Here is a 13392-nt window from a genome sequence, read left to right as displayed (position 1 = left end):
ACACGGAAAGCGAGATATCTAAAATTTGTATACCCTTATATATTTTCATTATTATACACCAATTCTAAATGCAATCCAAATAAAATGGCTTTTAGAATCATGTATTAAGCGCTTATCGTTCATTCGTCAATGAAACATTTACCGTGCGTGTATCGTGCGTGTATCATTCACCATTCATCGTGCGTGTATCGTGTGTTCATCATTCAGCGTGCATCGTGCGTGTATCGTGAGTTCATCATTCATCATTCATTTTTCGTTAATCCTCCGTGTAACGCTCGTCGCTCATCGTGCGTGTTTTGTGTATCGTGCATTCACCGTGCATTCATCGTGCATTAACCGTGCGTGTATCGTGCGTGCGTGTATCGTGCGTTTGGTCAGTTTGAATATTAGAAGGTCTGTATAAAAGGCCCCGAAATCTTAAATGTAAAACAATTCAAACGAGAAAACTAACAACATAGTTCATGTACACAAAATGAACGAAAACAAATATGTAACACAGTAACAAACGACAACCACTGAATTGCAGGCTCCTGACTTGAGACAGGCACATTCATACAGAATGTGGCAGGGTTAAACATGTTAGCGGGATCTTAACTTTCCCCCTAACCTTAGGACAGTGGTGTAACAGTACAACATAAGAACGAACTATACAAATCAGTTGAAAAAGGCTTAGTTCATCAGATGGATACAAATGGAAATATATATAACAAAACACAGAGTGAACGTGGCCGGGTACTTGTACATCCCAACAACAAAAAGAAACTAAGTACATATCTGAGAGTACTCATAGTTACTGACAGCTAGTTCAAAGCCAATAAGCACTAATAAGAAAAATGATGCATCTAAGACTACATAAGAATTTCCCTGTATATCCTTTGTATATTTTTGGCGTCTCATGCTGTTAATTTCAACAGCTCTTATCTCAAAAAGGAAAAACGGTTACTCCATTTTTTATTATATTATCTCATGTACTTTTACACGCAAATTCTGTATGTGAAATTAAAAAAAACATTCTGTGGAGTAGTTAAGTACGCACACTGTGCCTCACTAGAAACTATACCTTTTTTTAATTTTTTATGTAATTACATGTCCTTTATGTATTCCGTGTGCATGGAATTTGTTGATATGTCATAATGTGTGTCTATATTGTTGTATGGTCGATAAGAGCTTGTGTAATATGTATTTGTTAACTGAATATTGACTCTATATAAAACATTGAAGGTCGAAACTGTAAGGGACACACCACTTCATGATGATACATCCACATGCCAATGATGTAAGGTATAGATCAAAAGACGAAGACTTTATTGCCTGGTTGTGTTTCTTGCAAAGAAATACATTAAGTTGACCTTGAGGTCAAATTTGCAGGTCACATGAAGGTCATCATGATACAAGACACATAACCTCATGACTATACAACCACATGCCAAATATCTAAGGCCTAGATCAAAAGAAAAAAAAATGAACTATCAGAACGGAACTTGCTCTTATTTATTGAGGGTGGGGGTAAATTTTTTATCTTGAATTGAAAACAATCTGACGGTTAAATTGTTATAAATTTTTGCGAGAATAACAATCTGATTAAGTACTACAAATGGTTTAAAAAAAAAATAAACGACACATTTTTTTAAATTAACATTTTTATCTTAAAATATTCGACCAATCATAGTCATTTTTTGTTCCTTCATCTAAGAGCCCCCTTTTTATTTTAGACTAAAATTTAAATTTAGAAACACAAACTTACAAGTAAAGGGTATCAATTAACTAAAAATTGCCTGATTCATCACTATTAACTATGCTGTTGTCAATTGAGGCTTAATTTAAAAAAAATTAAATAACATGTATACCCCTATACATATATTTCTGGAACTTCAAAAATTGACCAAAATTAGCATGTGACTCATGCCATATTTGGGTGGCCATATCTTTTTTACCAACGGTTCAAATCTTTAAAAATTTTTACATGATGTTCAGCTAGGCCTAAAAGAGGGACGAAAGATACCAGAGGGACAGTCAAACTCATAGATCGAATACAAACTGACAACGCCATGGCTAAAAATAAAAAGACAAACAGACAAATAATAGTACAGATGACACAACATAGAAAACTAAAGACTAAGCAACACGAACCCCACCAAAAACTGGGGGTGATCTCAGGTGCTCCGGAAGGGTAAGCAGATCCTGCTCCACATGTGGCAACCGTCGTTTTGCTTATGTTATTACAAATCCGGTAAATAGTCTAATTCGGTAAGTCACATTCGTGAAAATGGAAGGGTATTGTAGTTACGACATAATGAACATATCCGATATCATCTGTGAAACGGTTATTCCATAACAGTCAACCAACTCGTGATGACGTCCGTAAAATTTACGAAGGGATGATTTCAACTTCACCATTTGGAACTCTTGGTTTAATAGCTTCCTTGTGAGCAGCAATCCTCTATCAAGGAAATCATGATAGGAAACACAAGCCCGGGAATATCGTATCAATTGGGAGATATATACTCCGTATGCAGGCGCTGCTGGAATGTTGCTACATAGAAATGGAAAGTTCACAATTGGGAAGCTGAAATCATCTCTTTTGTCGTAAAGATTTGTTTTCAACCGACCCTCATTGTCAATTTCTATATGTAAGTCAAGATATGAGGCAGACTCAACTGTATCTGTAGTATCCTTTATCTTTAGTTCGATGGGATAGATTCGTTCAACATAGTCACCAAATTTTGTATTATTTAGTGAAAAAACATCATCTATATAGCGGAACGTAGAGTTAAAGGACATTGCTAACTTCTTATCTTTCTTCCTAAGAAGTTCTTGTATAAAGTCAGCCTCATAATAATAAAGAAACAAGTCGGCAAGAAGAGGGGCACAATTGGTTCCCATTGGAATTCCGATAGTCTGTTGAAAAACACGTCCTCCAAACGTAACAAATATGTTGTCAATCAAGAAATCAAGCATCTTGATAATGTCAGTTTCAGAGAATTTTTTGTTTTAATCAGAGTGATTCTTTACAAAGTAGGATTTATCCCTCCCCAAGACAAGATACTTGTATCTACGTTCGCCATTCTTTTTAATGAAACAAAGTAATACCAACTCTTTCAATTTGTCTTTTAGTTTGGAATGGGGAATACTTGTGTAAAGTGTAGAAAAGTCGAATGTTTTAATACTATTGCAAGATGAGAGAGTCTTAGATTGTTTGTACTCTAAAAGATCTTTGGAATTTTTTAGTATCCACATCTGATTCACGCCACATCTAGAATAGGCAGTTTCACAATAACTTTGGAGCCCGGCTTTGATTGCTAATAAAATAGATGTAAATAATTTAAATAGACGTTTCGTGGAGCACTTGGAAGACCCAGCAATATACCGTTGTTTGTAAGGACAAAGTGTAGTTTAGGTATCCAATACAGTGATGGAAGATCCAGTTCTTCATCTTTGGTTGAAATTCCAAACATAGAACAGGCCTATGATTATTCAGGATTTCCTCTTTGGTAAGTGTCGTGAGGGTATATGTTGAGTTTCCAAGTGAATTGTCAATACCTAATGCATTTATCAAGCAGTTTATGTAATGATATTTGCACACAAAAACGATGTTGTTTGGGGCTTTATCTGCGGGAACAACAACATATTTGTCATGGAGGTAGGTCAAGTGTTTTGCAACATTTGGGTCTTTAAAAATTGATGTAGCGTGGGTATTGATATGCCCATTTAGTTTCTTAATTCGGATTTGTATCAACGACCTCACAGCCTTAATCCATTCGGAAAGAGTATCTACGTCTTCTTTTTCGCGTTTAGCCCATTACCTGGCATAATCCTCGACCGAATCCATCAGTTTTTTGAAGTTGTATTTCCAATTTCTAACTTATGAATGAGATAAAAACAAGAAAAATTAAACGACATGTTTTTTGGGGGTATAGTGTTGGGTACCCCCTTAAGGATTTATCCAATGTTTTCTGTGATTTAAGTTGTTTTATTAATCTTGTATCTACTTTTAAAAAATAAAACAACACAGTTACCGAACTCAAAAGAAAATTCAAAAACTGTGTCATTTAATGGCAAAATGGAAAGCAAACGCATCAAAGTAGTGGAAAACAACTACCATATTCCGTACTTGGTACAGGTATCGTCTTATATAGAAAATGGTAGAAATAAGGTTACCTTTAACAGTTACTGTTTGTTGTTTCTGTACGTTTCCGGCGGTCATAACATATTCACCAGAATCACTCAATTTAGCCTGCTGAACTGTCAGGAAGTGATCCTTTCCATCACTATAAATTGATAAATTCTCATTTTGTTCAATTTCCATATCGTCTTTCATCCATTTCACAAAAATATCTTTTGAATACACTGAGCATTTAAGTTGTAACCTTTCCCCTTCGATACAACTTATTGGGTTAAATTCAGATGTAAATATTGCTGAAACAAATCAAAGTTCAATATTAGGAAACAAATTAGACCATGTCTATAAATGCTGTATATAATGCATTAAAAAACAATGATGTAAGTCTCAAAGCAGTGCCTCAGTGCAATCATTATCTTTCTCAGCCAGTAGTAAAATATGTATAACTGAGTAGTCTTCTAAGAATTTGACAACAGTGGTATTTTCAATATCAGAATTTGTGACAAACGAGTAGATTTCTATTCTAAAATTAAAACATTTTCCACCTTAGTAGTAATATACCAACTTCACCAACGTAAGTAGTATACATTTCTACTTAAGTTGTTCCGTCATTTGTCTTCGTGCTGGGGCACATTATATACAACTTGCAATATCTGGACATTGCAATGATTTTATCAATATTGACCATAGAAATTCGGAACACATTTGGTTTGTTTAAAACGTACGTGATAGGCAATTATATTTACATATATTAACCGCAGAATGATGTTTTATGTCTTGCGAACCATTACTGTTTTTAGTTTGAATACGGAAGTTGTGATTGTCAAGTTGTAAGTTCATTTAATGTTAAAATGTAACTTATGCTTAATGTGCAAGTTTTTTTCATATGACGAAGCTGCGGTTATAGGAATCCTGTACGACCTAATGAAATTTAGAATGGAAATGGGGAATGTGTCAAAGAGACAACAACCCAACCAAAGGGCAGAAAACAGCCTGAAGCCAGCAATGGGTCTTCAACACAGCGAGAAAATCCCGCACCGGGAGGCGGGTTTCAGCTGGTTCCTAGACAAACATACAAGCTTATATGTAGACCTCGCAATTCCCGTATACCAAAAACAGTTATCCTATGAACAATTCGCGTTACCCAATCTCCTCTGCGTAGTTTTTTGCGGACTTTTTGTGAATAAAATGTATTACTGTCAAATATATTGTACGATTATATTGAATCTTTGGTTTTTGACTGCACTCTCTTTTTTTAATGCTATATCACTTTCAACATATTTAACATTTGACAGAGAACTCATTTTGACCTACCTCTTAAACAGTGTCCCCGTAATCTTTTTAGGCATAAAACAAGTAACATCACAATTGTACAACCTGAATAAAATAGAACACATACATCATGTATTATTAATATCGATGGTCTGCGCAGCAATCTAAAACTTATCTTAAAACAAATAGACATATTGGAAAGAAATGGACATAGAATTTAACATGTATAATAATTGTTCAAATATCTGTTTTATTATTCAAGTATTTTTTGTAAAACTACGTCATCTTTTTTACTTGATATTGATGAAGAGCATACTTTTTTCTTCCACTTGCAAGAAATTTCATATATCTATCTATTTTCTTTAATAATTCACAGATGTTTATGATTAATGTGCATTCCTTTACTTTTTCTATATATGAACGTTTTGTTTATCTGTTCTGTTTGTATAATATACACTGATCACTAATAAATAGTGGTTCCATGGAGTCTGTTGTGCTCATATGAATTTGTGTTGATTGAAAACTGACGTGCCTCTGTATTGATACATCGAACATTCATGTATTTAGTTATGTTTCTTTAGTGGGTTCGGTGGGATATTGTGTTATGTCTTATCGTTGTGGTCTGCATCTTGTATTTTCACATTTCACATATGTCTTGCTTGTCAGTATAGTCGAGTTGATTTCCATTTTCGAGAATAAAGTATTGTGTTAGTCCAAATAATTATGACGTCGTCACAGCATAAATCTAAAATAGCCTTTCAAGACCGTTATAATCATGAAAATTATTTAGACGAGTATTGTGAAAGTAATTGTAAAATTTTGGATCTCGTTCCATATAATTGTATGAATTTTATGATTATATATACGTCACAAAAATACGTCACTGTTTGTGGTTTGTGGTGTAATGTGCCGCTGTGTTAAAATAATATGTCCGTTGTTATTCTGTGGTTTACATGCTCAAATGTGCTATTATATTATTTATGTATGCGTTTCTCTGTGCTGAGTGTTCTTGCGTTTGTGTGTACTGTATTCCTGTCACGTAGTGTTGTCATTTTAGTGATATTTTTAAACATTGCCATATAAGCGGGAGGTTTATCTAGCCAAAAAACCAGGTTCAACCAACCATTTTTTCTTAAAATGTCCTGTACCAAATCAGGGATTTGGCAGTATCTAGTATATAGTCCGTTTCTAAGTATGCTGGCTCGTGTTCTAGTTGCACTTCAGTGTTTCTATTGTTAAGTTGTTTTCCTCTTAAACGTGATGTGTTTCCCTCGGTTTTACTTTGAAACCCGGATTTTCTTTTCTCCATCGATTTATGACTTTTGAACAGCGGTATACTACTGTTGTCTTTATTGGACATTGATGATCATTTTCGCTGAACCAAATGCTTATTTAACTATAATAGGATTCAAAATAGTTTGCAAAACTATTTTTTTTATATAAAAATGTTATTTAGACGTAAAAAATAGGCAAAAAATACCAAAGGGACATTCCAACGCATAAGACCAAATTAAACTGACAATGCCAAGGCTAAGTAAGAAGAGACACACAGACAAACAGCAGTACACTTAAAACTACATAGAAAACTGAAGACTGTGCAACATGAACCCCAACTAAAATTAGGGGTAATCACAGTTGCTCCGGAAGATGCTGCTATAAGTATTGAATTAACAATTTAAATCGTATGACTAATGTATAGATCTTTCAGAACAATCTTTGCTACTTAAAGTTCCGTTGATCTATTACAGAAATCGAGGTATAAGGTAAAACTAGACAAATACGACACTCGACTGCATGAAGGCATATATATTTCCACGAACAGTGGATTTAGTAAACAGTAATTTTGTAGTATGATCTGAATGCTTGTGACTGATGGAATCGTAGGCGGAGCATACAATCATTGATATAAAAGCACTCCTATAGCGAGTCATTTGTTACCTTGAGAGGCAACAAGAAAATAGTACACCATGACCATGACCATGTCATATTTCTTTTATTGCTATTAAGAAAAACCCTAATGTATTACTTTTACCTTTCCGTTTTACTTTTTGGCAATTGTCACCATGTTGGTTGAATGGTTGGAACAAAAAACTACATGTTATACTAAATACTCTAAAACAACTCTGTTGATATTGACCTTGTTGCACCACAGGAGAATATTTATTTTATAAAGTTTACATGACGTCAAACTTTAAGTGTTGGGAAGCTAAATAAAACGTTACAAAAATAAAAATCCTCAAGAATCAAATATGTTTCATGTAAATATTCATTGTTTTTCATTCAATTGAGATATTACCATATCCTTTTGACATTTATTTACAAGCTAAACATGTAAAGGTTCTGGTTAATGATTTCATATATGCATTTCACCTTAACTTGTTATACAAGTATCATATATAAACATAGCTTTATCAATAGATCATTAAAGTGAGGTAGTAAATAGATAATTCCAGCTGCAGTGGCAGGATTTGCATTCCTATCTCTCACATGTTGTGACTTTCGTTGAATGCAAAACAAAACAGAAATAAATTATAACTTTTGATTATCAAGCATTTTACCAATTCATTTAGGTCGCTTCAATTAATACATTTTTTGTTGCCTATACACATTCAAATGAAAAGTATAGATGTGGTATATTTGACAAGATATTCAAATTCAAATGAAGGACATACTGTAACATAAAATCTTATTATTGTGTTATAAAGTATGTGCAGTCTCCATTATTCTGTTCCAGTTTTAGCACAGTGCATTGTTTTACAGATCTCAGATGATCAAAAACCTAAAGGTTTGACTATGGTATATAAACATGGTCATCCATGTATTTCCCCAGCCGCACAGAGGTGAACTTTGTATGTTCTGAATGTATAAATACACAGTCATATTGGTTGTGTTTAAGATCTTGATTATTTTGATTTGTAGGCTGAATACCATTCTCTCTATACAGTAAATGCCAAAACTGTTTGAGGGACCAATAAGTTGACCTGTTGCATTGCAAAATTTCTGCCCCTTACCAGTTTATCCTCATTTCTTTGACAGTACAAATTTGCCGACTTTCCTTCTGGTTGATACACCTGACAGAATCTACATATTTTCTTTAATTGAACATAAATCAAACAATATGTTATCAATTGTATCAATTAATCTAATGAATATGTAAATATACATGTAATATCAGATATACAATATTTAACCTGAAAATTATTATATTCAAACTAAGGTGGCTTGGACTAGTTTTTCTAATAGGAAAAGTTTATAACTTACCAAAAATAGAACTTACAGCTTTTGCTGAACGTTTCCTCCATGGTACTGAAAAGACATTCAAAAATAATATACCGATTTTTTTATGGAAAATCGTCATTTTGACATTATACAAATAAGTTTAATAATAATTGATGTAGGTTATGTTTGCTTGTATATATACTTTAAATATAAACACAAAGACGAATCATGTACTTCATGTCTGTTTTGTTGACAACCATCTTATTAATATATAAAAAAAACAAGCTGCGATACCCTGTGCCTGGCTTGCATCTGCTACTATCAGTGTCAAAATTCAACGTTGGTTGTCAAAAACTAACTATTTATCAGTAATATAGGGAAAAGTAAAGAATATCATACTTTTAAATCCAATGCCATTTTATGAACATATGTCCTAGTTTGTTGTAGAGGTTGTGTTGTTTTTTTTTTTTTTTTTTTTTTTTTTTTTTTTTAAATTTAAACATATTTTTATTAATAATCACCTGTTACATCAACCTTAAGTTTCCCAGGGAAGCAACTAAGGGGGCCCCGGTTTTTACAGTCTCATTTGTCGGGGAAAAAGCAAATGAGAAAAAAAAAACTCCCATTATAAATAATTAAACATCTATCTTTATAAATATCATCTATCTGTGTACAAATGTACATGTAATTATCATCTATCTATATATTTATACATCACACCATATATAATCATTTGAATAAAGTATTCATTCTATCTGTATTTTTTTTTTCTCACAAGAACTACCTGTATTTATTAAGCAGGTTTAATTTTATAGCACTTCAACCCGTTTTTTTGTTATGTTAATTTTTATTGTTATGTTAATTTCTATGCAAGTTGTGTTCATTTTATAAATATTTTACAAAGTTGTATATTTAATTGCCAAAACGTTGTTCACCTAACAGTAAAATGCAGGAAAATTTAAAAAGTTTGATCATTAAGCTTATAATATTAATCATTCATAAAATTTCTGGTTTTGCAAAAAAAAATGCTTTAGCTATAAAAGACTGTTATTCAATGTTAACTGCAACATATTTGTTTCAATTTTTGCTCTGGATACCAGATGTATTTTAACTATAAATAAGCCTCTATTAATTTTCCAGTAAGTCCACTAATGTTAACAGAGGTATTGATGAGTAAAAACCTTTAAACACAGACTGTATATAATTTCTAACAACACAAGAACAAGGTCGTTTTTATCAGAAAAATACAGAAAAACAAAGAGTTAATTTTTAGAATACTGCTTTCATTACCTAAATTTCCCTGACGATTTGACACGTTAACCACAGCCTAAACCTAAATGTGGATGGCGAGATAGTGTCGGATTGTTATGTTAAAAACCTTCAACACAGTCGATGATAGTACAATTTTGATCATCAAGGCAATAACTTTTTCCTTAATCATCATTATACGACGCTGAATCAAAATAGTTCGTCCTTTCAAAATACCAATGTGCTAAAAGAATTTTACCTTATTTCAGTTTATATTCAGCTCGAAAATTGTGCAACTGTTATAATATTGTAGCGCATGACTTGTAGAACGATGTTTGAAAAAAAGTGTACTGTGTAGTAAAATGATCAAAAAGAGGGAATACGCCTATTCAGTTTAAACAATTTAGAAATTCTGCTTTACAACTTAGAATTTAAACTTCGCAAATTAGCGTATACCTGTAGCATCTATAGCAAAAACAGAAAATTTGTCTTCTTTAGGAAAAGCTTCTGTGACGTCAGGACGTCTACCATTCCTGTCACTGCAATACAACATAATTAAAACTTTTAGAAATACAATATTTCCGATACTTAGAGAAAAAAAAAAGAAAAACAACTACATGGTCGTTAACTCTGCTCATTCAGTTCTGAAAGATTTTCAAATTCGGACTTTTAGTTCTTTTGATTCGAGCGTTATTGACGAGTCTTTTGTTGACGAAACTGGCGTCGTCTGGCGAACAAAATTTTAACCCTGGTATCTATGGTAATAATATCTGTATAATAAAACCTACAAATGCCTTTATTTTTAGTAAAATCCGAACAGAATATTATAGCTATCAATTTAAAAGTGTAATAAATAAAGATTGAAAAGACAATGATTCATCTGGTAAAAAATGATATATATTTATTTACGTGAAAATCTGGATTTTAAAAGTCACTTAAATCCCCCTGATTTCAAAATTATATCTGCCTCTCCTCAATCATAAGCCAAAATATCAATGACCAATGATCTGATAACCATTATTTACCTGTTAGTCTATATATTTTGCTACTCAGAGTGTCTTCATGTTAATGCATGATTGTTTCATCATAATACAAACAAAAATGCAAAAATCTTTAAAATCCTCAGTAAAAGACACCACTCCAATAAAAAAAAAACTATTGGGTAGATATGATAGACTGCTGATCTTTACTTTTAAAGCGTTTTTTTCCTATTCAGACTTTGCCTATTAACTAGAGCTTTTGAGATATTAGAGTATTACTTTCATTTTACAAATGTCATTCATTTTCATCCTTGGCTGTCATGTGGCTATATGTTTTATTAAACATTTTATTCACAAGATCACAGCACACTACGAATTTTGACTGTAAAGGTTGGTATTATATGGTTCATTTTTCAAAAAGTATACAAATATTTGAAAAAAATGTATTATTTTAAAGTGATATGTACAAGAATGTCATTTCAGGTCAAAATAGTCGGTTTCCGTGATAGAACAAAATTATGGGTCTTGCAATGCTGTTTAATTTTGCTGTTTCCCGTTTATTGTCTCTCTACAAATGGAAGAAAAATGTAATAGAGAAGCATTATTTTATTTCGTGGGTACCCTTTTCCGTATATATTTGATTTCGTAGTTTTGCCAAAGTCTACATACAAGCATAAATAAAGTAAAGTCCTGCTTCTTTGGACATTTAAATTCAGGATATCCTGAAAGCATGAGTTCACAAAAGTAATGAATCCACAGTCAAAGTTAATATTCAACATGAAAGGACAATTTCTCAGACTTAAAGAAGTCTCTTTTCAGTTTCGGTCACACAGTTTTGTGTATGTCTTGTATAGCCAGCCATCTTTCCCGTATACAGTTGGTTTTGTGTTTCTTTCATAGTTTTCAATAACATAAAGGAAAATGCTTTCATTGGTTACATACAATTGTTTAAAAGACAAAAACTGCTTTATAAAAACCAATTGATAGTTTTAATCATATTGTTAGTAACTCTTATAAGAAATTGTTTGATAAGTTTGGTACCAACTCGAAATAGGCAGATTATGACAGTTTGAACATTTGAATACCACAAGGTGTTTTAGGTGGATGATTCTAAAGTTTTTGAAAAAAAATAAATGATGAACAAGTTAAAGATAAAAAAGGAACCCACTGAATAACTGATCAAGTATAAGTGAATAACTTTAGGTTAGATTTCTCTATATGAATGACATTTCGGAGAGGAATGCACTTTTGAATTTTTCCCTGCCATGCATACAATTCTAACTGAATTTTATGTACAATTGTTCAGAGACTCTTTTTAAATAACCACCATCATTCTAATTATAATGGAAGATCCTTCTGACCCTCTGTACAATCAGTTCTGGAACAGCTGTTTCGAAACAAAATCAGAATCAATTGGTTTTTTTTCAAAACAATCTGCTTTTCCAACCCTTCCTTAATTCAGACTGACCTCCACAAATATTAATTTATCAATTGATGTTGATCAACATTTCTCTTACACTTGGCTATATAAAAGATCAGTTTTAATTGGTGTTAGAAGCTAGTGTAACCCTGAGAAAATCAACTGCACTAAGAAGTCATAAAAATATCAAAGACTAAAAGAAATGATATGTCGTTTATAATTTTCATGCGTTATAAATATCAAATAAACTTTTAACAGTTTCTCTCTAAGGATTTCAAGATAATATTAAAAAGATCCAGAAGTTCATAAAAATCAACAATAAAGACGTTACTCGTACATAAAGTCAATGGATGGTTTCAATCGAATAAGCTTTTGTGCAGCTATTGTACTGCTTATATTTTTGTTGTTCATAGTTTCTGTCTATCTATTATAGATTTCGAAATAAGGGCAGTTCCACAAAATACTATACCCCAGCCATCCCCCTAAACTTGGGGGCAGCAAGTTACATTTGACCATGAGTGATGGTTTGACGAATTAGCATTTTAAGTGTTAGGGTGGTAATTATATGTGCATTAAATCGTCGACTTCTATGTGAAGAAATATCTTTTTAACTTGTTATCAACCTGTTTTTATTTGTTTTTATCAGTATGATTCACATTGATTTTTGCTAATGTAATCACAAGTGGATTCAAATAGGATATTTCAAAACTAAGAAAAAGATTTATCGCTAAACAATCAATGTGAAATAAATTTAGTTATAATTATGTTTAGCAAATTTAAATGAAAAAATCATTTTTAACATTTCTGCATTCAATATACAATAACAAATCGTTACCTTTCAATTAACAGAGTTTTCAGGAGTAGAACTAGAAAAAAAATGAACTAAACCAAGATATAGGGCATTTGATATGAATTATTACCGTAAATGATGAGTTATAAGCTGTTTATAGCAAACATTTAGATTAGGTAATAGAAGTTAATTAAGTGTTCGAAATAATTTGGACTCCAATTTACCTGCCAAATTTTCGAAAAATATTGGTCGACACCCATAAAAGGTTGGTTTATGATATGGGACAGGACACTAAGAAAAAACACAAAAAATGAACATGACTTAAGGAAAAAGGGTCGGTTCT

General features: G+C 32.2%; 1 protein-coding gene across 1 annotated transcript in view; it reads right to left on the bottom strand.

The window, feature by feature from the left end:
• The window catches only part of LOC127726788 (uncharacterized), an 85925-nt gene that overhangs the window by 54245 nt on the left and 18288 nt on the right, over nucleotides 1–13392 (bottom strand). The window contains exons 6-9 of the mRNA XM_052234243.1: nucleotides 10316–10398; nucleotides 8654–8698; nucleotides 5435–5497; nucleotides 4159–4416 (exon numbers count right to left, since the gene is read on the bottom strand). Coding sequence (XP_052090203.1) covers nucleotides 4159–4416; nucleotides 5435–5497; nucleotides 8654–8698; nucleotides 10316–10398 — 449 coding nt within the window. The remainder of the gene's footprint in view (nucleotides 1–4158; nucleotides 4417–5434; nucleotides 5498–8653; nucleotides 8699–10315; nucleotides 10399–13392) is intronic.

Source organism: Mytilus californianus, unplaced genomic scaffold, assembly GCF_021869535.1.
Source record: "Mytilus californianus isolate M0D057914Y unplaced genomic scaffold, xbMytCali1.0.p SCAF_18, whole genome shotgun sequence".
NCBI classification, from domain to species: Eukaryota; Metazoa; Mollusca; class Bivalvia; order Mytilida; family Mytilidae; genus Mytilus; species Mytilus californianus.
The sequence above is the reverse complement of the archived record's forward strand: the minus strand, read 5'-3'. Positions and strand labels throughout refer to the sequence as shown.